The sequence below is a fragment of the Alexandromys fortis genome, unplaced genomic scaffold, assembly GCF_014885135.2.
Source record: "Alexandromys fortis isolate MF-2015 unplaced genomic scaffold, M_Fortis_MF-2015_v1.1 scaffold_90, whole genome shotgun sequence".
Classification (NCBI taxonomy): domain Eukaryota; kingdom Metazoa; phylum Chordata; class Mammalia; order Rodentia; family Cricetidae; genus Alexandromys; species Alexandromys fortis.
The window spans coordinates 5,259,073-5,285,748 of NW_026067985.1; the positions used below are offsets into that span (position 1 = coordinate 5,259,073).

At 48.4% G+C, this 26,676-nt stretch overlaps 1 protein-coding gene across 2 annotated transcripts in view; it reads right to left on the reverse strand.

Moving 5' to 3' along the window:
* Positions 1-26,676, reverse strand: part of Gcn1 (GCN1 activator of EIF2AK4) — a 62,395-nt gene that overhangs the window by 26,347 nt on the left and 9,372 nt on the right. For both annotated transcript variants that reach the window (XR_007594765.1, XM_050158954.1), the window contains exons 3-33: positions 26,285-26,348; positions 25,692-25,823; positions 24,990-25,098; positions 22,047-22,145; positions 21,830-21,964; positions 21,116-21,184; positions 20,879-20,987; positions 19,746-19,820; positions 19,179-19,307; positions 18,527-18,577; positions 18,087-18,185; positions 17,702-17,875; positions 16,102-16,254; positions 14,312-14,404; positions 12,156-12,231; positions 11,858-12,017; positions 10,232-10,421; positions 10,012-10,136; positions 9,085-9,263; positions 8,349-8,442; positions 7,455-7,568; positions 7,160-7,358; positions 6,018-6,173; positions 5,559-5,740; positions 4,684-4,764; positions 4,304-4,447; positions 2,790-2,917; positions 2,519-2,708; positions 2,289-2,359; positions 918-1,083; positions 477-671 (exon numbers count right to left, since the gene is read on the reverse strand). Coding sequence is in view for 1 of the 2 variants with exons in the window: in XM_050158954.1 (XP_050014911.1) it covers positions 477-671; positions 918-1,083; positions 2,289-2,359; positions 2,519-2,708; positions 2,790-2,917; positions 4,304-4,447; positions 4,684-4,764; positions 5,559-5,740; positions 6,018-6,173; positions 7,160-7,358; positions 7,455-7,568; positions 8,349-8,442; positions 9,085-9,263; positions 10,012-10,136; positions 10,232-10,421; positions 11,858-12,017; positions 12,156-12,231; positions 14,312-14,404; positions 16,102-16,254; positions 17,702-17,875; positions 18,087-18,185; positions 18,527-18,577; positions 19,179-19,307; positions 19,746-19,820; positions 20,879-20,987; positions 21,116-21,184; positions 21,830-21,964; positions 22,047-22,145; positions 24,990-25,098; positions 25,692-25,823; positions 26,285-26,348 (3,941 nt within the window). In the remaining variant the exon portion in view is untranslated. The remainder of the gene's footprint in view (positions 1-476; positions 672-917; positions 1,084-2,288; positions 2,360-2,518; positions 2,709-2,789; positions 2,918-4,303; positions 4,448-4,683; positions 4,765-5,558; positions 5,741-6,017; positions 6,174-7,159; positions 7,359-7,454; positions 7,569-8,348; positions 8,443-9,084; positions 9,264-10,011; positions 10,137-10,231; positions 10,422-11,857; positions 12,018-12,155; positions 12,232-14,311; positions 14,405-16,101; positions 16,255-17,701; positions 17,876-18,086; positions 18,186-18,526; positions 18,578-19,178; positions 19,308-19,745; positions 19,821-20,878; positions 20,988-21,115; positions 21,185-21,829; positions 21,965-22,046; positions 22,146-24,989; positions 25,099-25,691; positions 25,824-26,284; positions 26,349-26,676) is intronic.

Consider the following 26,676-nt stretch of genomic DNA (forward strand, 5'->3'; position numbering starts at 1 on the left):
CTGGCCTACAGGCATACACACAGACAGAATATTATATACAAAATAAATAAGATAAATATTTAAAAGAAAAACAGAAAAGCAAAGGGGCTTGTAAAGCTGGTGATGCACGCCTTTGATTCTAGCACTCAGGAGGAAGAGGCAGGCAGTGAGTTCTCAAACTCACAAGAGATCTGCCTGCCTCTGTCTCGAGGGTGCTGGGATTATCTTTGTGTCATCTTTGTTTTTAATCAGGGCCAAGATTTACTCTAAACATACTCACAAACGCATGCAAGCAAACACACACACTCACACATATACACATGCAAGCACATATGCACACTAAAAACCAAACCTCTAGCAAATGAGTAGGAAAAACTGAAATACCTAGGTTCTCCCTGGAGAAAAAACGGCTACTTTCTCACCTACTGGCATCCTACAGCCTGTCCACCATGGATTCCCATTCCCCAGTGATCCACAGGCTCCCAAGATGGAGGTACCTGCTGAGAAGGTGTTGAGAGGGCGGCAATGAGCTTGGCAACAATGGGTTTTACTTTGGGGTCACTCTTGTCCAGGTGCTTGGCCAAAGAACCCATCAGGACCACCACACTCTGCCGCACGGCGTCATAGCTGGCATCATTGGGTGCATCCTTCAAGAATTCCTCAAACACTGGCAGCAATGAGTTGACGTTCTCCTGAAACGGCCAGATCCCGGAGCCACAGGTCAGCTACAGGCTGCATCAAAGGGACAGGCTAGGCCTGCAGCGCTGGCAATGCTGGCTAGTTCTCCAGCAGGCCTACAGCAGACCCCTAAGGATTGGGGGTCTTTCTGACACAGATGAAGTTTCCCGCTAAGTGCTGGTGCCCTGTCAGGGTTTCAGGCGCTCACTTCTCTTTGTCACTTGCTCAGTCTTACCGCCCCAACTGCTGAGACTGCTCACCTTCCCATGGGCATTGAGTGTTGCGAGCGCCGCATCTAACATGCACTTTCGGACATCTGGGTTTCGGTCATTGAGGGCATCAGGGACAAAAAACTGAAAGAGCGGCTTCACCTGAGAGCTATCCAAATACTGTGAGAGCTTATTCAGGGCCAAGGCTAGGCCACACCTAGGAAAGAAATGGAGGCTCTTGAGTGGCACAGCTCTGGGGCAGGGGACGCAGCCCACCATGAAGCAACTGCCCAGTGTAACATCTGTGAAATGGAGAGCAGTTGTTGGTTATCTCCTGCGGGATGTCCTGAGGCCAGGACCCACTGTGCCTATTTCCCTGATGTGGGAGGAAGTGCACACCCCTCTATCTGTGAGATGTGGTGGAAGAAGAAAGACCTCGGTAAAGGAAACAGATGTGACAGCCCTTGGATAGGAACAAAGGCAAAGTGGAATTACTCCTCAGCTAGAGACAAGAAATTCCTATTCTGAGCTGATGGTCTTGAGTGAAAAATGAAATAAACACGATGGCTCCATACAACACCCCATTCTAGCACACAGTCACACAGAGATAGAGAATGTGGGTGTGCTGACTGGTTTTATATCAACTATACATGGCTAGAGTCACTGGAGAGGAGGGAACCTTAATTGAGAAAATGTCTCTCCATAGGACTGTGCTGTAGGCAAGCCTGTAGGGCATTTTCTTTAGGCTTTAAGGGGGAAGGTCCACCTCATTATGGGTAGAGCCGCCCCTGGGCTGGTGGTCCTGGATTCTATAAGAAAGCAGACTGAAAAAGTCATGAGGAATAAGTCAGTAAGCAGCACCCCTCCATGGCCTCCAGGTTCCTGCCGTTTTAGTGCCTGCTCACTTCCTCTGAGGATGAATAGCAATGTGGAAGAGTAAGCCAAATAAAGCCTTTCCTCCCCAAGTTGCTTTGGCCATGGTGTTTCAGCACAGCAACGATAACCCTGACAAAGTGTGATCAGTCACTCAGGAAGCTAGCCATATACTGTCTCATGAAAGCCCACTGTGGGTGACAAGTGTCTTCCAAGGTCATACTTGCTCCTAGATACCTAGATACCAGCTGTGACTCCAGGGGCCTAGAGAATGAGGTTAACATCTGCTGAGCACACTGCATGTTGCTAATGGACTAGAGCCAGTGATTTTCCAGGTAGGTTCTAGAATCACGTTCCTCACAGAGATGGAGAGACAATGTCCAAGGACGCAGAGCTGCACATACACGGGGAGCCAGCACTGACGCAGGTCTGGCGGCCTGACTCTCCTTCTACCTTGGCATCAGCACACGCTACCCCCTTGTAGTATGCACCCCAGTCCAGCTAGTACATCTCAGAAAGCTTGGCAACAAGATCAAAGCAGGCCTTTACCTGGCTTCCCACTGGTCTGGGGGGGACTCTGAGATCACTCGTCCCAAAGCATCCAGTACCGGGGGCGGTCTCTGCAACAGACAAGAGGCTAAAAGCCCTGCAGTGCTCTCCCTTGTCCCAAGGGCAGACAGACCAATGGCCTGGACCCCTGAACCATGACACAAGCTGAGCAGAAGATCACTCGCCCACCTCCCCTGCCCCAGACCACAGCAGCTGCGCAGGTCACTCACGTAGAGCTTCTCCTGGTAGATCTCCATGAGCCTGCCCATAACCTCTGCTGCCTGCCGCTGGTACTGTGCCACCGCCTGGGAAAGGGCTTCAGCCCCAGCCTGCCTCACTGCCGCCTCATGATAGATCACATCATCGATCAGCAAAGAGCAGAGATCTGACTGCAGATCGAGGCCCATGGTCGACCAGAGCCTGCAGCAGACCAAAATTTCAGACTGGTCAAACAAGGGCCTGAAGTGCGTGCCCAGCAAACCCTGCCAGAAGGACTCTCACCTCTCAGCCAGCTTCCGGATCTCATCGTCCTTGTCAAACTTAACAACCCAGAGTCTCCGCAGCAGGTTCAGGCCGTTCTTTTCATCAGTGTCGGGTGCTGGCAATACAAGCTGGAGCTCCATCAGTCCCTGGGAGGAGGAGGGATCAGACTATATGTGAGACTTGACATCTCAAAGGTGAATGTGTCCCATCTCCTCACTTCTGTCCTAAATACAACCATCAGCTGCACGCGGCTACTAAAGGAAAGTCAACCAAGAGTAAGGCAAAGCAGGCAGTCGTAGCAGCCAGACTGCGGTCACTACCACACGGCTACCACACTAGAGAGCACAGGCAGGAAACACGCCCATCACTGCAGACAGGAGTTAGACAAAGCTGGTCTAGAAGGGATGGGAGTCAGCTCAACTGGCGACCTGCTCAGACCCCTCAAATAGTTTACGGGGCTCTCAGGATACAGCTCAGTGGTTAAGAGCATGCATCATACCCCCCCAAATCAGCTTTTCTTCTCTTGTGAAATGATGATGTACGAAAAATTAGAAGATGTACACATTAAAAAAAAAAAAAAAAAGACAGGGCTACTTTATGTAGCCCTGGCTGTCCCAGAACTCAGTATGTAGACCAGGCTGGCCTTGAACTCAGAGATCTGCCTTCCTCTGCCCCCAAATGCTGGGATTAAAAGTGTACACTACCATACCCAGTTAAAAAATTTTTTAAATAAAAATTACTAATTTAACTCTGAACATGACTGTCAAGAGCTCAAAAGGTGTTTGTTGGATGAATTAAAAGAATAACATACTGCTATCATTTTCCCCATATTTTACCAAGTGCCAGTAGTAGGGAAACTGGCACGTGGGAACCACAATCTAAAAACCCCCAGAAAAGCTAAAGAGAGGGAGGTAGTTGAATAAATGCCCTAACCCGTGAGTTAAGTCACAGGATGGTTACTGTTAATAATCAACTTGACAGAATCTAGAATCCCCTGGAAGATAGGCCACTGGGCATGCATATGGAGAACCATCTTGGCTGTGTTAACTGATGTGGGTAGACTCGCCCGCTGTGGGCGGCACCCTTCCCCAGGGAGGGGGATCCTGGACTCTGGAGGACTGGAGGAAGCCAGCTGAGCACAGAGAAGCATGTATTCGCTACTCTCTTTTTCTGACTGCCAATGTAATATGGCCACTGCTTCAAGGGTCTGGTGCCTTCCCTATCACAATGGACTATAACCTAGAACTACAAGCTAAAATAAACCTTGATCCCTGAAATTGCTTCTGTCAGAATATTTTATCAATACATAAAAGGAAGAGAAAGAAAAAAGACAGGCTCTTAGTGATTGGATCAGGAGTCACAACCCAGATTGACAATCTTCCATGGTAAATCAGGAATGGACAGTGCCACATCCTGACAAGCTTAGAAGGATCCTAACCCACCCATGACCTCCTCTCTTTGCCTCCTAGCCCTGTCTGAGGTATTCATTATGTAGCAAACACTTTTCCAGAGTAACAGGAAGCAGCACGCACCCGGAGTGCAGTCTCCCGCACACTGGTACACGGAGACTGCAAGGCAGAGAGCAGCACATCCACTTCCTCCTGCTCCGCGAAGGCACAGCCATCCTCCCCACTGCTGCTGGCACACAGGGTGGTCAGTGTGTCTGAGGCTAGAACCTGAGGACAACATTGGTATACCAGTTTAGTTCAGCAACTCATTTACACCAAGGGAACTGGACAGCTGACTTTAGAAAACCCACCCCATGGCACCTCTAGGGCTACAACCCATGTCAAGCCAGGCCGTAGCAGCCCTACTACACAAGAGGGTCAAGAGAAAACTAGGTCTTGACTACTCATCCTGGAGGTCAGCGTCACAAGAAACCACATCACAGGCCAACTGGAAAGCAGATCACCTGTAGGCGAGGGGAGCCTGTTCCGATCACCCACGTCAGCAGGCGCAGCATGGCCACTCGAGGCAGCAACTCTGGGCCATTCTGGGAGAGAACGGTAGAAAAGTTAAGACAATAAAGTCGGGAAGGTCCATATCCATGCCAGGCAGCCAGTCAACTGGTATTTCCTCTCCTACAGGAGGATATTCTAGGTCACAGCAGTGACTCAGTCACTGTAGAAACATCATTAGGTTCATCTAGAACCAAGCCTGTAGTGCTAACCCAGACTATGACAGGTTCTGAAGTCTGTATTACTCTCCCAGTGAAATACTGATGGACTGTGAGCCTAAGAGGAAAGACTCAATTTTACAAGAAAGAAATGCCAAAACCCATCACTCAGCTGGGTGTAGTGGTGCACACTTTTACCCAGTGCTTGGAGGCAGAGATAGGAGGTCCTCTGTGAGCTCGAGGTTAGCCTGGGCTACACAGTGAGACTCACACAAAGTCTGTTAGTGTTGAAGGAAAGAGAACTCTGAGAGGCTAGCTCAGTACACATCATGTAACTAAGCAACTCAAAACCAACATGTGCTACAGATATGCAAGAGACACGCAAACACATAAGTGCTGTTCAGATTAGGGAAGATATTATGCTAAAACAGTCATGAATAAGTTAGCAGATTAAATAAAACATAGTGCATGCATGGCACAGGACCTCAAGTAATGGTAAAATCAAATCATAGACGCAGACCTATGAAAGAGCAGCACGGCCCCTTTACACTGAAGAGCCCGCTGTCTACACTGGGGACTGCTGCTAATGACACAACACCAAAACCCAAGGCAAGGAAGCCCTGTCCTCCCCAGACCCCTCAAACCACGGGACAAGAGCGTTCCCTGCCAACCTCATCCACTCTCTCAGGTGGGGTGTCGGGAGAAGCCCTCAGCTGCGCGTGGATAGTCAGGATCTGAAGGATCTGGGCCATTTGCTCCTCCTCCTCCTCACTGTGGTAGGGCATCTCAGTGAGCACCATCTTCAACATCGGGAAGACCAAGGAGAAGGCCGGTGCGGACAGCGGGGCAGCATCTGTGAGAGCAGCAGAGCAGAGAAGCTGGGGCGACTACGCAGGCCAAGGGCCGGCGGGGAAGACGCTGGAAGCCTGTCGCCAGGTACAATGGCCAGCAATCTGGTGCTGACCCAGTCCCACTCCTACCTCACAGGACGGCCAGTTTCAGAAAGTGAGACGGAACAGAAGCAAGCCAGGAGAACCACAGCCAGGGAGGAGGGCCCTCCCAACACCACAGGCACAGGAAGCTCAGGGGCGCCTTGGCTCCCGCCTCGCACGCTGCCCCGTGTCCCTTACCTGGCTCACCCTTGCCCACCCTGCTGCTGATGGTGTGGGTGTGCAGCAGCGACACCGCCCTCTTCACGGCCACTGAAAGCTCTTCTTGGCACCAGGACTTGTCCAGCGAGCATTCTGGCTTCAGCAGGCGCAGCGTCACATGACTCACCAAGGTGCCTGTGAGAAGAAAAGCAAGACAACAGATGAGCCACAAGGACACCCCATCTGGCCCTACATACAGGCAGTGCGGGGACAGAGGCAGCCTTGTCTCTGTCTTCTCAGTCTCTGTGACAGCATCAAAAGACGAGAGGGAGGCAATAGCTGCCCTTTTGTGTTTTGGGGGTAATGTTTGTTTTGGGACATGATGTTACTACATAGCCCAGGCTAGCCTGAAACTCAGGATCCTCCTCCCTCTACCTCCCAAATTTTGGGATTACAGGCAGGCAGCGCCATGTCCGACAGAGCTGATACTCTGGATACTAAAGAAGTCAGTGTGCTGAGGAGCACGAGCCACCCACGAGTCACTGCCCTACAGCAAAGCTCTAGCTACAGTTCCTCCAAACAGGCAGCTACTAATACTTTTGGTAGGTTCCACATGTCCCAGCTGACATTTCTTCTCAGAAGAGCTTGCAGACTCCAGCCCCAGTCATGACAACATTCCCTTTAGGCTAGGAAGAAAGCCTGCTTAAAGTCACCAATGACTCTCGAGAGTAAACCCATCCGTCATAACGCCCCCACCTCTCACTTGGCTAGTGTTTCTTCAGAGTTAACGGTCTTATGAGCTGTGGCACAATGACCAGCCACAACACCAAAGCTCTCTCACTGCTACTGAACCTGATTTTGTGGAGACCGCCCGCTACAGAGGGCTGGGGTGGCCCTAGATTTTTGTCTCCAGCACTAAAACAAGGCCACTCCAGAAGGATGAGATGCTGACTAGCTGTAAAGCCTGCTCCTCAGAAGGCAGAGAGGACACAAAATGGAGGGAAGAGGCAGTACTTTATTGTTCTTGAGCACATCCAGTTGAGGCTCCACAGGCTGCCTCCATGTGGAAACAAAATTCAGCAGCTTAGGGCACCACATGTCAACTTAGAACACCCACAGGCACCTCTAGCCCAATTCCTAAACATCCCTGACAACCCCACAGCCAGCAAATAAGGACTAACCCAAGGCCTTGAGTCTAGGGGGCATGACACAGGCAGCCAAGGACAGGAAGGGGCCTTTGACCCTGGGAGCAGCCAGGGGAGATTTCAGCAAGGGCAGGAAGGCGTCGACCAAAACAGGGATGTACTGGGTCAGGCCACATGGGTTCCTGGTCATGATGGCGTCTAGCAGTCCGAGTGCCGTCTCTAGCTCCCCATCCAGCTGCAAGCAGAATCACCAAAAGAGTCAGCAAAGAGCAGAGCTGGCACACACAGAGCATCCTTCTGGCGCTGTCATGTGCTGGTGGCAGCTACTTACCTCCTGCAGCCGCCTCCGGACGTGCGCCTCCTTGTCCATCTGGGCCTGCAGCATCTCCTTCTGCTTGCTAGTCAGCTGCACCTCCTCTTTTATGCCTTTCTTCTTCTTTATCTCCTGAAGGACCGGGACCAGAAACCAACTCTATATCCATGGAACAGATCTGCCTCCCATCAAGAGAAAAGCTAGCCAGCTTCCAAAAAGAATTCCAGGTCCCCCTTAAGTCTAGCACATGCCCCCCTTCACCCCTATAAAGGTCATGGCTACTGGATGCCTACAGAATGGAGTGAGTAGCAAAGAAGTAAACTTTAAACAATATTCTCAGCTTTAAAAGATGAGAGAAACAACACAACCTTCAATGACCTCTAATGGGCATTCTGGTGGTCACATGACTACAGATTAAAAACTTTAGCCTGCCCTCAGACCCACCCAAGGTTGTTACAGGAAAGAGGCTGCTTGAGTGACAGAAAGATCACTCAGTCCTTCAACGTATTTATTGAGCACTTACATCATGCCAGAAATTGTTTGAGGTTCTAGAAACACTGGGGATAAGATGGGATCTCCCCTCACAGAGCTCACAATCTAGCAGGTAAAGTTAGACAATAAACAGGAAAATAAATACATAATGTAACTGTGAAGCATGGAAAATGATATAAAAGCAACAAGCCAGGAAGGGAGTGAAGCATCCTATGGACAGATGGGCAGGGAGTCACTTTCCTGGGAGGGGAAAGGGATGAGATGTGGACGACCGAGGGAGAGCATGGGCTGAAACAGGCAGGCGAGCCACAGAGAACAGTGGGCAGTGCAGGAGAGAGGACAGAAGAATGCACAAAGAGAGTCTTTGGCCTCAGTTTTCCTGGACCTCACTGGCTCCTGGAGATGAACCCCTGTACTCACCTCCTTCAGCTCCAGCTCAATGATCTGCTCCTTAAAGGAGTAGGCTTTGTTCTCTCGCTTCATGTTGGCCTTTTTTATGCTGTCCTGCTGGGCACTGAAATACAGGGAAGCAGTTATCCAGCTTCAAAACAGCCACTAGGCTGCTTAGCCTCGTTACAGCCACCAAGCCTAGCCAGCAAACCTTAATATTTGTTTTTCCTGTGTATGTGTCCACATGCATGCGTCTATGGGCTCGCATGTGTGGTGTGTGTGCAGGCCAGAAGTTAATTTCCAGTATTTCCACCACTCTCCATGGTATCTTTGAGATGAGGTGTCTCACTGAATCTGTATGTAAGCTGACATCTTAACTAGGCTGGCTGGCCAGCAAGCACTTACTTAGGTCCATTTCCTCAGCCTTTTTTCTTGAGACACTCACAATGCAGGAAGGGCCTCTATATAGACCCCCTGGCCTCCAATTTACAACCCCTGTATCTCAGCCTCCAAAGGTTGGGATTACAGGCACACACCACCACATCCAGCTGCCAGATAGCTTAAGATGCACCCAGGTAGTGCTCGATCCGGGCTCACCAACATCTAGGGCCTAAGCACTGGGCCTGGAATATGAGCAGCCTAGGACAGACAGGTTGTTTTGTTTACTCACAATGTTCCTAATAAAGACATCCTCATCAAATAAGCTTGAAACCCAGACCTGGGGAGGAAAGGTAACTGAGCCAACTAGAGAGCAGGTGAGTCTCACCTCTGGATGATGGACTTATCAAACAGCTCTCCGGCAGGGGTCTGCATGATGGCAAATTCCTCCCGAGTCACGAGGCACAGTGCAGGGTTCTGCACAGAGGCCGTGATAGTGCTGATGAGCTGAGGGAGGACTCGGTCAGGAGACAGGATGGAAAGGGATCCCATGGCGTTCATGGAAGACTGCCAGACAAACAGACAAGAGTCAATCTATACCCTAACACCAAAATAGGTTTCTGCCACACCCAAATGACCCTTGCAATCAGCTCCCCATTCCTGCCTTGTGCTCTGAGTAACGCCCACCAGTACGGCTCATTGTGTCTGAGCTTGTCTCACTCACGAGCCTTCCCCCACTCTGCTATTATCACTGTTTTGGAGTGCACACGCCACTCAACTCCGTGGTCCAGGGACCACAACCTCACCATTTCCAAAGGCAGGCATGTAACCCCTAACCAGAAAGACAGTCTTGGGGACAGGTCAACTGGGGCGACGAGACCCCATGTCAGCTGACACTGCAGGAAAATGTGTTTTTCCACTGGAGCTGGTGGGAGGAAAAGGTGTGAGCCCACAACTCTTTCTTACCAGACACTTGAGAATGCGGCTCAGATGTGGGAAGCAGAGAGAAGTGGCTCAGAGATGAGATGGGTTTCATGATGGAGGAAGGACAGCAAGCACCTCTGCTGTCCTAAGAGCACGGCTGAGTCTGTGGCACCATCCCAAACTACTCCCATCCTTGAACACAGCCCATAAAGGAGGCCCTAAGCTCCCTTTTGTGCTCCAGCCAGTATGCATCCTGTCACTTACAATCAAGGAGCCAAGACTACACATCACTATTCTTTCTCTGCTTCTGTGAGCCCTCACTTCTTGTACCCTGCAAGGGGAGTCCCTGGGCACTGACATTAAGTACAAATCTAGCTCATGGACCTATTACCTGGTTCAGGGGACTCTGTGTAGTGATTCTGGGGATGATCTGATCCAGGTGCCTGGTGATGAAGGCTTCAGGGTCAATCTTCATCCTGGTGAGAAGTGCTGGCCAGAGTGCGGACTGCACTGCCACTGAAGGAGAGGGGCTTCTTGAAACCTTCTGCCGGAGCTACCATCACCCTGCCCTAAACAGCCACCCACCTCCCATTCCTACCACAGCCACAGACCTAAAGACGGGTGGTGAGAGATGATCAGCATCTCCTGGGCCAGCTGCTCAGTGCTAGCGGTGTCACCCTTGAGCCCTGGCACCCCAGAGATGACACACAGTGCTTCCTGTAGGACCCGTGGAGGCACATAGGCCTTGCCCATCTCAGTCACCTCTCCCGCATCTGTCACAAGAGCCTCCATGGGCAGCACCTTTAGAGAGAGAACAAATGAGCCCCCAGAGAGCCCTGTGTACGGCAGTAACCAGAGAGCATGCAGGGCCACTAAGCTTCTCCTGCTATCACAGGGAGTCCCTGCTGGAGCCCACAGGCCGTGATGTGCCTGGAAAGACACCGAGCACAGTCACCTAAAAACTCTAAGGAAGCTTTTAGAGAATGAATCAGAAAACTGGTTCTGGAGACCAAGCATATACACTGCTGAGGGAAATGGTGATGCCTGGCACCTAGAACGCTTCAACAGTCCAGGCTGCCCTGTCTACTGCCTGAGAGAACCCAGACAGCCTAGACAGCCAGCTTGTTCAGAGGGCCAAGGACACTGTGGGAACACAGCTCACAGACTTAACTAAGCAAAGCCCATAGGGCTCACAGAATCTGAAGCAACAATCACGGACTCTCTATGGGTCTGAGCAAGGGCCTCTCTCTACACATATGTTACTGGTACACTGTTGCTGTTCTTAGAGGAACTGGCAGCAGGAGTCGGAAGAAACTCTGACTCTTTGCCTGTACTTGGGACCCTTTTCCTCCCAATGGGTCACCTCATCCAGTCATGATACGAGGGTTTGTGTCTTGTTTTACTGTAATTTGTTATGCCATGTTCGGTTGACATTCCTAGAAGGACTGCTCTTTATTATTTTTTTTAAAGGGAAACGGAGAAGTGGATCGGGGAGGAGGGTGGTTATGGGGGACTGGGAAGAGGGAGTTAGGGGAAAACTGCAATCAGGATATAATGTATGTAAAGAATAAAAATTAAAAAAAAAAAAAAGGTGTTTAGGGGCCGATCGGTGACACATGCCTTTAATCCCAGCACTTGGGAGGCAGAGGCAGACAGATCTCTGTGAATTCGAGACCAGCCTGCTGTATAGAGCGAGTTCCAGAACAGGATCCAAAGCTACAGAGAAACCCTGTCTTGAAAAAAACAAAAGAAAATAAACTGTTTCAGACTTTAAAAAAAAAAAAAAAAGGCTACAAGCCCTCCTTGCCTTCAAAGGTACTGTGAAAAGATCAAAAGCGAGAATGCATTTAAAATTAAGTGTTTTCAAACAACCAAAAAGTCCAGGCGGTGGTGGCGGCGCACATCTTTAATCCCAGCACAGGAGGCAGAGGCAGGCGGATCTCTGTGAGTTCGAGGCCAGCCTGGTCTACAAGACCTAGTTCCAGTACAGGCTCTAAAAACTACAGCAAAACCCTGTCTCAAAAACACCAAAAATAAAAAAAATAAAAGAGAATAAAACTAACTAAAAAGAAAATATCCAAAAATATTTTGAACTACATCAAAGGTATGGAAACAGAAAAGAAAGTCTCTAAAATGCAAAGATGTTACCAAATCCTGGAATCATCTGGTCTGAGAGAGAAAACCTGCCAGGAGTGGTCAGCTGAAAGGCCAGGGCAGAAGCACGTTGATCCTCTCACCTTGTGAGAACTGAGGACAATCTTCAGCTCTTCCAAAAGGCCATTGGCCAGCTTAATGCCCCCGAGAGAGGACAGCAACTTCCGAACTGTCTGCTGTGCCTGCCTGCGCACATGCCACGTACGGCTCAGGAGCACAGCCACCAGGACCCGATAGTACTGTCTGCAAACACAAAGACAGATGTCCTGGGAAGTTGGGATAGGGTCTTCCACAGCCAAACCTGCCACATACCCACTCCTCAAAGTCCTGTCAACATTTGCTCTGCTGGCCCAGGGGGCAGGAAAAGTGAGGCTCACGTACTGAACTCTGCTGTTGGTGAGTCTCTGCGGGTGGTCGAGGAAAAGCCTCTCCGTCAAATGCAGCACAGTACACAGGGCTGTAAGGGAAAGAAATGGTGCAAGCCTATTTTTGTTTTTCGAGACAGGGCTTCTTGGGTGTAGCCCTGGCTGTCCTGGAACTAGCTCTGTAGACCAGGCTGCCCTCAAACTCAGAGATCCACCTGGCTTTGCTTCCTAAATGTTAGGATTAAAGGCGTGAGTCACCACTCACCGGCCAGGGCAAGTCTTCTGAGCTTCAGTAGGTAAAGAAGCTTGCCACTAGACCTGATTGATAACTTGAATACAATCCCTGGAACCTGCATAGCGGAATGAGAGAACCTGCTCCTAAAAGTTGTCTTCCAACTTTCCGGTGTACACACACACACACACACACCAAGAAAGAAAACAAAATTAAATAACTAAAAATGTATTCTTCCCCAACCCCAAAAAGAATTGGGATGAAATAAAAAAATTAACAAAAAGATGTAAATGTGATTAACACCAGATATGAAGCTACAGTTCATTTTTATGTCTTTTTCTCTATTATGTAATATGTATTTTGAAGTAAAGAAGGTATACACTGATTTTAATAATTCAGAATTACTAGCTATTGGGGCTAGAGAGATGACTCAGAGGTTAAAAGCCTCTCTTCCGGAGGTCTTGAGTTCAATTCCCAGTAACCACATGGTGGCTCACAACCATCTGTAATGAGATCTGGTGCCCTCTTCTGGCCTGCAGGCATACATGGAGGCTGAACATTGTGTACATAATAAATAAATAAATCTTTAAAAAAATTACTAGCTATCTAAGAGAGACATACATGGATCTAATTAGGAAAAGAGAAAAAAACAAGATCCCCTGAGAAACTGGTAGCAAGGGGGAGGGGAGAAAGGGAGAGGAGCAGAAAAAAGGTATAGCACAGTAACAATTTAGAAAATTGACTGAAAAAGGAAACAGAATTATTAGCTATGAGTGGTGGCGCACACCTATAATCCCAGTGCTTGAGAGGTTTCAGCACTGAGAACCTGAGTTTAAGGTTAGCCTTTGCTACAAAATAAAAACCTGTATTTGAAGACAAAAAGAGGGGGTGGTTGGTGAGATGGCTCATTGGTTAAGAACAATTGTTGCTCTTGTAAAGGGATTGGGGTGGATTCCCAGCACCTACATGGTGGCTCATAACCATCCCTAATTCATTACAGCTCCAGGGGATTTAACTCCCTCTTCTGACCTTCAAGAGTACCTACCAGATACAGACATATATGAAAGCAAAACTCAAACTCATAAAATAAACCTCAAAAAAGAAAAAACAAAACAAACAAACAAACAAACAAAAAAAAAACAATTCACTGTACTCTCGGCCAGCGGCTTGGACATGTAGTTCACTGAACAAGGGACTCATTTCCAGCCTGGGAGGCATGGGGGTGACAGCAACACACTACTCTGTGTAAAGAGGCAGAGAACACACAAAGGGATGGGTATGCAGAATATCGAGGATACAGAAGCAGCAGATCAAACCGCTGTCAATGGCCAGCAGAATTGAGTGGCTAGAGGTCAAAGCAGGAGGTTTTCAATGAAGATTCCCTCCCACCTTCCCACCTCATCTCTGAACTATAAATGTCGTTCCTAATCAAAAGCTAAGAAAAAAAAAAAAGAAAGCAAGAAAGAAAGCAGAAAGTGACTAATAGTTGTAGCTCATTAGTAGGATGTTGTGATTCATGAGTCAAAAGACTTCACATCACTAATTAGTGGCAGACTCCTGTGAGGCAACCTAGAATTTTGCACATACATTTGAAGATTATTGTTCCTTTTCTGCCAGGATAGAAACCAGTAGTTTCTGTGTCGCCTGGTGGGGGAGTAGAGCTGCCACAACTCCACAGCACTTAGCATAAGGAAACCAGACAGCACCAATTACCCATTCAGCTATAATTACAGCTAATATCACAGCTCCATGACTGTCGCTATAGTCCTCCCAAGTCCGCCTTTCTACGGATCTTGATTCTCCCACACAGAATGAATTCATTCAGAAAACAGCCACGCTGCTGGCCAGATCACGATTCTGGGTGCTCACAGAGCTGTTGGCTAAGCAGGTGCTCAGAAACAAGACCTCCCTAAGGACCCGTCAGAGGTCGCAAAACTCACCATCCTCTGAAGCCAGGAGTAAAAACTTCTCAGAAGTGAAAATCTGCTTCTTTTCATCTACGATCAGCTGCCAAAAGTTGCTCAGTTTGGCCTCTGCAAGAAAGCAAAGGTCACCCCATGACACAGCGCACCATGCCCCCCACAGCGTGGCTCTTCTAAGCTGAAGCTGCTGGGCAGGCTCTGTGAAAGACACTCCATGAAGACCATTCCCAAGCTCACTATTCTCCTAGTCTGAAACCAAGCATCAGTCCTTCTGGCCTCACTTGCAGTCTGCACAACTGTAGGGTTCTCTGCTGCCTGCAGCTTCTCCTCTGGAATTCCCACTACTCAAGAACCTGTCTGGAACACCTGAGGTTCACATGATGCAGCTCTCCCTGCCTTTTCCTAATTGTGGCCATTTCTTCATGAGAGTCACATCCTTGTAGCTTCTCAGAAATCAGATGCTTCCTCCTTCATGAAACCTTTCCCAACACTCCATTCCTCAAACGAAGACTCAACCTCCTTCAGTGACTCACATCTCTGTCCTCCCACCCCATAGCACGCACCCTGAGATGTGCTAACATGAGGCTGTGTTCGTGTGTATCTCCGCCCAGGGAGTCATAGGTCTTGGTGTATACAGTGGGTACAAGGTCAGGCGAGTGCACAGGCAGAAGGGGAGGCCCTAGAGTTAGATGCTGTGCACCCACTCCAAAGGCCCGTATGCTGAAGATATGATCCCCAGCTTATAGCACCACTGGCAGGTGGTAAAACCTTCAGGAGATGGGGTCTGGGGGACATAGGTCAGTTACCAATGTACACTCTGGAAAGAGATGCTGAGACCTGTGGCTTTGCTTTGCTTCCCAGCCACCAAGAGGTAAGCAGCTCTGCTCAGCCACACACTCCCTGCCTGACACAGATCCAAAGACAATGGGCAACTGCCCGCCATGTGACTGGGCCCTCTGAGACCATGGACCACAACAAATCTTTCATCCTGAGTTGAATTTCTCAAGTAGTCTGTCACAGTGACAAAGGCGACTTAACAAAAAGGACTCCAGAGAAGGCAGAAAAGGACGAGGAGGCTCTGACTTGAATCGTTCCCATGCATGATTGGTGGATGACACAGCATGTTACCAAGCATGTTTCTCTCTGCTCCTGACAGTAGACATGATGTGACCAGCTCTTTGAAGTTCCTGCCTTAACTTTACCACGATGGCAGCGCATAAACTGGAGTTGTAGCTGAAATGAACCTGTCTCCCCACGATGCTTTCTGTCAGGGTGCTTTATTATAGCAACAGGAATGAACCAGAGCATCCTATGAATATGTAACTAATTCAAACACGAAGTCTAGAAAGATGACTTAGTGGTTAAGAGTACCAGCTACTCTTGCAGAGGACCCAGGTTCCTAACACCTACATGGCAGTTCACAACTGTCTATAACTCCAGTTACAAGGAATCAGACACCCTCCTCCAACTTCTGTGGTACTGAGTACCTGTGCTGCCCATACATGCAGGCGAAACACTCATACACATAAAATAAACAAGTACAACAATTAAAAAAAACAAACATTAAGTCCCTAATACTCAACCACACAGTACAAGCATCACAGACAAGCCCAACCCAAAGCACTGAAGTAACAGAGGCAAGAACAGCAAGTCGAAGACAAATGAAGGCTGTACTTCTATTATGACCCCGAGCTCATTGCTGCAGGTAACAGGCAGCCCTGGAGCTGACAAGCTGACAGGCTGCTAAGCATCCAACACTCGACCAAGGACTCTGTCACCTGGCACCCTGGACGCATGCAGACCCTTACCGGCCTGTGAGTCAGCCACGGAAAGCTTGGAGAGCAGCAACGCTGCAGCGACCCCTTCGGTGACTGTGGGAACCTGAGTGTTCTGGGAGGCCGCCTTCTCTACCGTCTGCATGAGCAAGGGCAGAAAGTCCAAGGCCTGCAGAAGTGTGTCACCTGTGGAGACAGAAGCATCTTAGAGACGACCTGGTCTACAGAAGTGATGCGATTATTTAAGAAGACATTATCCACCCAAGTGTGAACTGGCTGAAACCCTTCAGTTAATTTTCTGAGTATCTCAAAGAACCAGAGAAGGAATTTGGGATTTAAACTCTAAAGTCATAAAAAAATTAAAGAGAAAAAAAATAAAGAAAGAAAAAAAATTAAAGATAAAACAATCTTATTAATCTGATCATCAGCTGCTCTTCCACAGGATAAGGAAACAGAGAGGCAAAGTAAACTGTCCAGGGTTGTCAACAGCTGGCTGACAAAGAACCACTACTAACTACAAGCCTAGCCATTCCAATATGGTGTTCTTCCCACAACAAGACAACCTCTAGCCAATCTGCTAACCTATGATATAAACACACTAAAAATAAATAAATAAGCTAGGCATGGTGGTGCAAGCCTTCATTCCCAGCAGGTGGATTTCTGTGAGTTCTAGGACAGCCAGAGCTATGTAGAGAAGAAACCCCATCTCTAAGTAAATTACATTAGAAAAAAAAAAGTTACAGCTATACCTAAAAACACCCATTTTGTTTTTTATAATTACTCATGTATTTTAGGTTGGCCTCAAATTCAGTATGTAGCCAAAGATGACCTGGAACTCCTGCCTCGACCTCCCGAGTTCTGGGACTGCAGGCCTAAATCACAATACCCAGCTGTGCTGTCGCTAAGGCATGGGTCCTGTCAACTCAAGACAAGCGCTTCTGACAGAGTCTGTTCCTACTCCTAACATGTGTGGGCACAAAGCCCATTTCCTCTGTCTGTCTCAAGAAGGAATCTTTGGAATCTTCTTGACGTTTTCCATAAATTTAGTTCATAAATTAGTAATTTAAATTTATAATTTAGTAGTTCATAAATTTAAAATCAACACATCATTTAAATGAAATACAAGCCTATATCAGAGAGAGGAATCAATATCAAGAGGATTTTAGTAAAGAAATCAACTCCCCCCTGGCTATTTGGGTTGGAGAAGATGGGATGCCAGTATCAGTAGCTGTGTTCAGCACTGAAGAGATGAAAGTGGCAATTTTTTAAAGGGTTCAAAATCAAGTTTACATAGCATTGACCTTTTAAACTCATGATCTCAGTACAACAACAGGTCCTTTCTGAATAAAATTCAACAAGGGAGCCTAGTATGGTGGCGCATGCCTTAAAGCCCAGCACTGGGGAGGCAAAGGCAGGTGGATCTGTGAGTTTGAGGCCAGCCTGGTCTACAAAGCGAGTTCCAGGAATGCCAAAAAATCAAAAACAAACAAAAATCCAACAAGGAAAGGAGTCACTACTGTGAAGACAGGAACAAGGACTCAGAAGAAAATGAGGTCTAGTCAGGGAACCAGAAGAGAAGCCCTGAGCAGGGAGCATGCCCTGGGCTCAGTCACCCCTTTCCTGGACGCCTTACCTCGGAAAGAGGACAGCATGCACTGCAGGTAGGCGTGCCTCACTGCGGAGGTGGAGGTTTTAAGGCTGAAAACTCTCTTGAACCAGTCAGTAAGCTTCTTGGGCACTTCTGTAGTGAGCCGGTTGCACCAGAGCGCCAGGACAGAGATGGCGTGTACCAAGGTACCTTCATGCACTAGGGTAAGCGGCACAAGTCCAGTCGGTCTGACATCTTATAACCATACCAAATCACTGCAAGCCATGGGAGAAGGCAAGCCGGGGTCCCAGGGGAGGAAGCAGTGACATTTCAGACATCCCCAGCCCTGCTAACTCAAGGAGGTGTGCCTTTAGATAGGCTTTCGGAAGACCGCCTGGAAAACCATGCTCCCCATGCCACAAGGAATTACCTTCCTGCTGGAGGAATGGGATAAACAGCTCAACCACACACCCATTCAGGACTTGACTAGAAGGCCCAGAAACCACGTGATGACTGAGGCTTCCAATCCCTGAAAAGCAGATTCTCTGGTTGTTCCCTCCCCTGCACAAGCCACAGCAGACAAGCCTTCCTGCCACTGCCAACAGGGTACACCAGGTCACAGACCTCTTCTGGGTACCCCAGCAGCCATGCTTTCCCCTGGCCATTACAGACACTCCTTCAATTTTCTTCCAGTCTCTCCTTTTACAGAAACCAGGCTTCCTGCCGCACAGGCCGACAGCAGAGTACTGGTAGGCAAGCTGGCACAGCCAACACTGCTGGGCATCAGGGTTCAAAGGACTTGCTTTATCTGACAGGACAATAGCCTCCCTCGTTACTACAGCACACTGCATGACCGGGGAGGATCCCTACCTGAAAGGACACTCATCTTCTGGGCTACGACAGTTAGCTTTCCTTCTGAGCCTGTGAGGAAGGAACAAAAGTGATCGTTCATGTTGGCCCCGTGTCACACACATGCAGACTCCCGAAGCAGCCTTTCTGCTGTGAAGCTGGGTTTAAATAGCACCTTATGTTTTCTGACTAAAAGTACTACTTTCCTTGCTGAGCAGTGGTGGCGCACGCCTTTAATCCCAGCACGCGGGAGGCAGAGATAGGTAGATCTCTGTGTGTTTGAGACGAGCCTGATCTACAGAGCAAGTTCCAGGACAGCCAGGGTTACATAGAGAAATCCTTGAGTAAACAAACAAACAAAAGTACTACATTCTTACAGAAAATACAAAAAGAAAAATGTGCTACATCAGCATGTTCCCACTACTCAAAGACACCATTAACATCTTCATATCTTTCTTTCCTTTTCTCCTCCCATGCACACAAAAACACATTCTTAAAACCACTGGCATCACCGTCTTTACTGCCATGGGTGTGCTTCCGCCACATGTGGAAGTGTTCCTCATCAAAAGCTTCCTCCGGAGTAGACTCAGAATCAAATTCCTACCACATCCTAGCTCCAAGGCTAGGGGAACATCTGCTGTGTGTCACCTGCTGTGCTGACAAGGCTGCTCACCTCCAAGGATTGCAAACAGGTACTTGGTCAGGGCCTCAGTGGCGGAGGAGTCACTGCACTGGCGGGCCAGGTTGCGCAGTGCCAGCACAGCTTCATCCATCAGACGGGGGCTGTTGGACTTCAGCTGATCTGGACACACAGAGTCACAGCTCAGGGGTTGCAGCAGCTAAACATGAAAACTTTTGTCCTGACTCTTTACCCCAGCTCCCTGACCTCATCATCAGCAATATCAGAAAAGAAACTCCTCCCCCTGTTGGTGGTTAAAACCTTATTCCTTTTTTCATTTTAACATTTATTTAGTTATGTCTGGGGAAAAAGAGGTACCATGGCACACATGTACAGGTCAGAGAACAGTTTGTAGGAGTAGGTTCTCTCCTTTCATCATGTTCCCAGGGCCACACTTGACTTGGCACACATGGCAGAAACCACCTTTAACTCAAGGAGCTGTCTTGTTGACGCTAAAGTTTACTTCTAACATAAACCATGCCCCACCCCCTCTGAGCAAAAAACAAATACAACCAAAACTCACAGCGCAGCAAGTGGCTGCAGAGGGGTCAGTATACTCACTAGCCAAGCCTTTCACGATGTCCAGGGCATACTGGCTGAGATCAAGTGTCACTGATGCCAGGAGACTGGAGATGGCTGAGGGGACAGAAAGAAATGCTCATCAGTTTCAAGTGCCAGTGCCTATTTCGCCCCACTCCCCAGAAGACGCCATCTGGAGTCTCCTGTTTAGCTCCATGGTAACAGGACTGCCTTTTGCCTCTGCAGGGTCAACCCGTAAGCTAAAGCTCTGCTCTTCACACCAAACTGTCCGAACTGTCTAGAGCAAAGATTCTTAATCTCAAATATCTCCTGAAGATTCTACAGCCTCCATAATTACAGTTAGTATTCTAAGAGGATACTTTTCTATAGTTTTCTTTTATCTTTTTTTTTTTTGAGACAGGGTTTCGCTCTAGCTATCAAACCTGTCCTAGACCTAGCTCTTGTGGACCAGGCTGGCCTCGAACTCACAGAGATCCATCCTGCCTGCCTGCCTGCCTCTGCCTCCCAAGTGTTAGGATTAAAGGTGTGCATCACCATCACCTAGCTTTCCATAGTTTTTTAAACAAGACAGCACCTGATAGGGCTCAGCAATAAAGGGCACTGGTTGTTTTTCCAGGATCAACATCAGCCAGCTTACAACTGCCTAGAACTCTAGTTTCTAGGGGATCTGATGCCCTCTTCCAAATTGTGGGCACACGCACTCAGACACACAGGTGTGCATGCTCACGCACATAAACATGCACACATGCATACACGAGCATGCACACACACACACACACACACACACACACACTCATGAAAATAATTTTTTTTGTTGTTGTTTTTCGAGACAGGATTTCTCTGTATAACAGTTCTGACTGTCCTGGAACTAGCTCTTATAGACCAGGCTGGCCTTGAATTCACAGAGATCCGCCTGCTTACGTCTCCCATTGCTCGGATTAAAGGCGTGTGGCACCACTGCCTGGCTATGAAAATAATTTTAAAAGAAAGCCCATGTATTTCAGCATATTCTGAAGGGAGTTCCTGTCTACCTGGTGAGGGCAGTGAACATATCTCATACTTAGAACACACAGTGCTCCTGCTGCGAAGCCAACAGCAACAGAGCTGCTCAGGCAGCGCATCCCCTCCCACCCACCTGTTCAGCAAGAACCTACTTTCAATAACATTCTCCGGGCTCCTCAGCAAGGATTTTTGTATGGTGGGCAGAATCAGATCCTTAAACTCCGAGTGGGACATGAACCGGAGCAAGGGGGCACAGTTGTCCTACAAAATAAAGAGTTAAACACCCAGGCCTCATGGGAAAGACTGAGAGGAAAGAGCAGGGTGGCATCCAGAATTTAAACCAGGATTTGATACTGTCTGGGTGGTAGCTGTGCAATCCACTCACTCACCAACAAATACTTCGGAGGCTTCACTTTGCTCATCAGAATGTTCTTCACGTAGAAATCTAGCAGGGTACTCTACAGGACACAAGGTCCCAAAACTTCAGTATTAAGCAAAGGTCCCACTTCCCATGGCTTCCCACACTCCCATGCTCACCACTGAAAGGTGGGAAGCAGTCATTTCCATGGCTCCTGACACAAAGTTCAAAGACCTTGGCAGGGCTTTGACACCCTGCCTGCTCAGAGCTAGTGACATCTGAAAGCTCTCTTACCCACTCCCACAGATGAACCCCACTTGCCTTCTCGATGCTCTTCCGACCTGCTCTCTTCCCAAAATGTTCTGCCCCACCTGTTTACTGGTCAACTTCTCTTTACTCCCTAAGTCCCTTCTTTACAGAGACACATTCCCTGACCACAGTACCAGTCAGATACCCATCTTGCACATTTCCTTTGTCACACTTATCAGATACAATTACTAGGGGCCAATCTATCTTATGTCAGCATCTTCTCTGATTCAGTTCCACAAAGATCACAGTCTTCTGCTCACTGCTGCACCCCGACTCCTGGCACAATGCTCAGTGTGAACAGTAAAGTCTCTCACCCCAGTGACTACACCAGGATTCACACAGGCTACCGCTACAGGCCACAAGACAAAGCAAGTTTCCATGGCTGTCCTCCATATCCCTGATGCAGCAAACCCACTGTCAGTCGCTAGACACTTGCCTTATGCTGGCTGACCACGTCCATCTCTTTGTGATTTGTGCAGAACTGCACGAGCAACCCCAGCATACCAGCATAGTTTTGGTTGGGTTCTAAGCTAAGGATAGCTGAAAAGTACTGCTCCACCAGTTCAGGGTTCTGAAGAGGAAGTAGAAAGCTGGTGAGTCAGATGGCAGAGGTACAAAGGCACGGCCTTCTACCTCCCACCAGCTCCATTCACCTCCTTCCACAGTTTAGTGAGCTTCTTCATCGCACCATCCACAGCATGCTTGTGGGAGCCACCCAGCACCTCCAGCAGCAGCAGACACTGCACCTCCACCTGCCAGCACAAAGAAACGCCAAATCACGATACAACTCAGAGGTGTCCTGTGACCCTCATAGACTGCCACAGACATCCACCAGGCCTTCTAGACTCCATCTCCATCCCACCCACTCCAACCCAACCCTCTTGTCTCTACCAACTCCTTGTCCTAAATCTGCCCCCTTTCTTTTTCATGTGTAAAGAGCTGTTGCCTGCGTGTATGTTTGTACACATACATACATACACACACATACATAAACATACACACACAAACACACACACATATCCTTGGAGGTCAGAAAAGGCTGTCAGATTCCCTGAAACTGGGGTTACAGACAGTTGTGGAACACCATGTGGGTGCTGGGAAGCAGACCTGAGTCTTCCCCAAGAGCAGCCTGAGATCCTAATTTCTGAGCTATCTCTCCAGCCCCCTAAATCCTGTCTTTCACCTAACACTGTTCATTCATGCATTTATTTAATAAATATTTGCTAAACACTTACTATGAGCCACAGTATACACAAGGAGAACAAGGTACATTCTGGCACCTTATAGCTCAGGGAGAAAAAATAATATTGAACAAAGACACAAATGGGGATGTAGCTCAGAACATAGCATACACGAAGCTCAAAGTTCACCCCAATAACAAAAAATTTCAAAAAGATACAATAAACATACATCTGTAAGACAGCTGCCATTCAGGAGCAGAACAAGAAATCCTAGTTAATATATGTATATGCCTAGACTTTCCTTCATTAAGGACCAAATCCTACAGTCAAGCATGGTAGACACCTTTGATCTCAGTACTCGGAAGGCAGGGTCAGCCAGATCTTAGTGAGTTCCAGGTCAGCCTGTTCTACACATCGAGTTTGAGGTCAGTCAAGGCTACACAGTGAAACATTGGCTCAAAAATGACAAAAAATACATGTTTTGTTTTGTTTTTTGAGAAAGGGTTTCTTAAGCCTTGGCTAGCCTAGAACTAGCTCTATAGACCAGGGTGGCCTCAAACTCAAGAGAGATCCGCCTGCCTCTTCCTCCTCAGTATTGAAATTAAAGGCATGCATCACCACCACCAAGCAGAAAAAAACATCTTAAGAAAATAAGAAAGACCACAGATACTCAATGAACAGTAAACAGCAGACACTGTGCTAGGTTCTGTAGGAACTAAGGTGACGCTCAGCATGGTGGTGCACACCTTTAATCCCAACGCTCAGGAGGAAGAGTTCCAGACCAGCCAAGGACCTGGTTAAATCTGCAGCACTGGGACCAAAAACTGTCAGATACACAGAAAACATTTCTATAGTCCTAAGAACCGGTAGCACAGGCACCACGGTGGCTAGGGACAGGTACATCCTTCTCTACCAGACCCTTCCCTACAACGCTAACAGCATACCCTTCTACACATGTTGAGAGTTGCATCATTAAACAAGCTTACCCGTATCCCACTCAGAATCCTATCAGGGTTCCCTCTCTGAGTTGCTCCAGTCCTTGCTCAAGAATTCCCTTCTCCTCACAGAAGCCTTGCTCCCACCACCCTCAGCCACACGCCCACCCCTCCAGCCTGCTTGTCCTTAGCATGGCACCAGACTCCATCTTCTCCAACAATGCATAAGCTCCACAAAAGCATAGGTTTCTCAGCCTAATTCACACAGCAGCCCCAGCTTTTAGCATAGTGCCAGCCAGTGAATGGCGAATTAATTACATATATAACAGACAACAGAATCAGGAAAGGAAAAGTCCAGATTCTAGCTCCTGCAACAAGCCACATGCTCCTGACACATTCTGTCCTGTAACACTTGGCAGCTGGACCCTCCTGCTCACTAAGCTAACTGCCAGCACAGGTAGCAGCTGTCAAGAACACATGGAGATAAGCCAGAGAACCTGCCTGCTAGTAACCACTTTAGTAGAAAGCCATTTGTTAACAACAAAACCCACACTGTGGCAGGTTCCAGAGTCATCTGTATCTACATGCACTACACTCTACAGTGTCTATGGCCACTGCAAATCTCTTTAGAATGCCTCTCTAAGGAAGGTAGGTAAGTGGCTCTGTCAAATCTCATAGCCAAAAAGTAGATCCACAACAGCACCCTCAAGACTACTTCCAGAACCATCAATCATTCTAGACATCCAAGAGAACCCCCAACCTAGCTTACCTAGACATCCAAGATAACTCCCTCACCTGGACTACCTAGACATCCAAGAGAACCCCCCACCTGGACTACCTAGACATACTACCTAGACATCCAAGAGAACCCCCACCTGGACTACCTAGACATCCAAGAGAACCCCCACCTGGACTACCTAGACATCCAAGAGAACCCCCACCCAGCCTACGTAGACATCTAAGAGAACCCCCCACACCCTGCCAACAGGCCATCTCTGAGTAGCAGACAGGTGGGAAGAAGAAATAGAGACTGAGCAAGGAGCAGACATAGAAAGGGGAGAGATTAGATGACCAAGACAATAGCCAGAATTTCATTTTATTACTCTAAAATCCAAACACAGGTGAGAGAGCGCTAGCCAGGAAATAACATGATCTACATCATCTGTATTCGTCTATATTACTGCGTCTTCTGGGGTCCCTGCCTTCTAGTTAGCTCCCCAGTCTGGCCTCTCATGAAGGCAGGGCCCACATGTCTTATTCATCATTGCATTCAATGCCTGGAATCACATCTGACCCAGAGAAGCTTGGGAACATTGATGAACAGATGACTGTGATTCCCGCTGCACTTACGCCCACCACCAAACATATACCTTGGGACAATTTCCCCCTGTGAGAGCATTTGGGACGCAAGAAATGCTTAAACATCACACAACTGCGCAAAGGTGACCCTCATGGATCCTCCAAAGATAAGGGAACCTACCAGTTTGTTCCAGATGTCTCCCTGCCGCTTAGCTTTCAGGGGAAAGACAATGCGCACTAGAAGGCAGGTCCAGGTCAGAGCCAGCAAGGCGGCCGAGCCACTGCTCTTGCTGTAGAGAAGGGAGAGAGACAAACACACATCCTGAGGCACAGCACAGTATGTGAACCCTCCCTTGACTTGTTCCCTAACATCATCGGTGACAACTCAGGACAAGAGTCTAGGCCTCACTGGCCAAAATCTCATCACTTGACATTTGCAACAATAAAGAGAAGAGATGGTTCAGAGGTTAAGAGCACTGTTTGTCCTTCCAAAGGATCTGGTAATTCTCCCAGCACCCACAGGCAGTTCACAACTGTCTGCTGCAGAGGACCTGACGCCCTCCTCTGGTGTATCTTGGTACCTGGCACATACTTGGTGCACAGACATACATGTAGGCAAAACACTTATACACATAATTTTTAATTAATTAATTAAAGCAAGCTGGCTTTCCCCATTCATTCAGTGCCTTGGGCCTACTGACTCCCAGTCCTGCTCCTCAGGAAAAGCCACTTTCTCTACTAGGCTGGTTCTCCTTGTTAGAGACAGGCTCAAAGTACCATTCAGAGTGCCAAGGTAAGAGGCAGGTATGCTTACACTGCTCATTTGGACCAGCCTGAGTAGGACTCCACAAACCCCTGGAGGCCCACAGACTTAGCCTCTTACCTCGGAACACCTGCTTTGGAGCCAACACCTGAGGACTGGAGAGAGCTCAGGAGGTTCTTGGCTGTGGCCTCTGGCTGGGCCTCGGCCAGTTGCTGGATGGCCGCCTGCAAAGCCCTGCGGGAGGCCGCATCTCTGGGGTGGGAAGGAAGGAAGGGAAAAGGGTGATCTCAGCAAGCACTGGTCTTTCTGGGAAAACACTGATGGTACCCGATTCCAGTGGATCCCAGGTAACAGGAATCAACTAGATAAATCCACCTTGTCCCAGAGTTCTAAAGTACTGGTAAGAGCAGAGGATGACAAGAAGGGCAGGATCTACAGCCATGGTATACACCCCATGAATTCAGACTAAGTTAAATGCCTTTACAGACTAACAAGTGGCTATATATGCTGAGATAACACGGAGGTAAGCACTGTCCCAGGCCTTCACAGTAACGACCACCCATGAGGTAGATAATGGCATCATCTCTCCTGCAGATGAGGAAACTAAAGTAAAGAGAGGTTAGAGCGTGGCCCTAAGAAGCCTGGCTCTCACAACTGGACTCTCCCCACTATCCTATCCCACACTCGACACTGTGTCTCTGGTTGGGACTCACCTGTATCGATGCAGAGTCAGGCAGAATAACTTGCAGAGCCCTTTTACTGCTCCCTCTGGCAGATCTGAAGGCAAAGTTTACACAGAGACTCAATACACACAGTGATAAGCATCTGCTTAGGTCGGTCCTTCTCTCAGACAGGATCTTGGCACCAACACCCCAGTAAAGCCCCAAATCTTTAAGCTAAAACCCCAAGGAAACAAAGGCAGTATCAAAACACATGGTACAGAAAAGCTCAGAGTAGCACAGACACTTGATAAAGCCATGGCAGTAAAGAGCAAGCATGAGAATTTGCTCACTATCTTCCCCGCCTCTACAGGGCGGACAATCAATAGGGGTACAGCTCTTCTACTTCCTGACTTGAACACTGGCTTTACCCTGTGCTGTTTAGT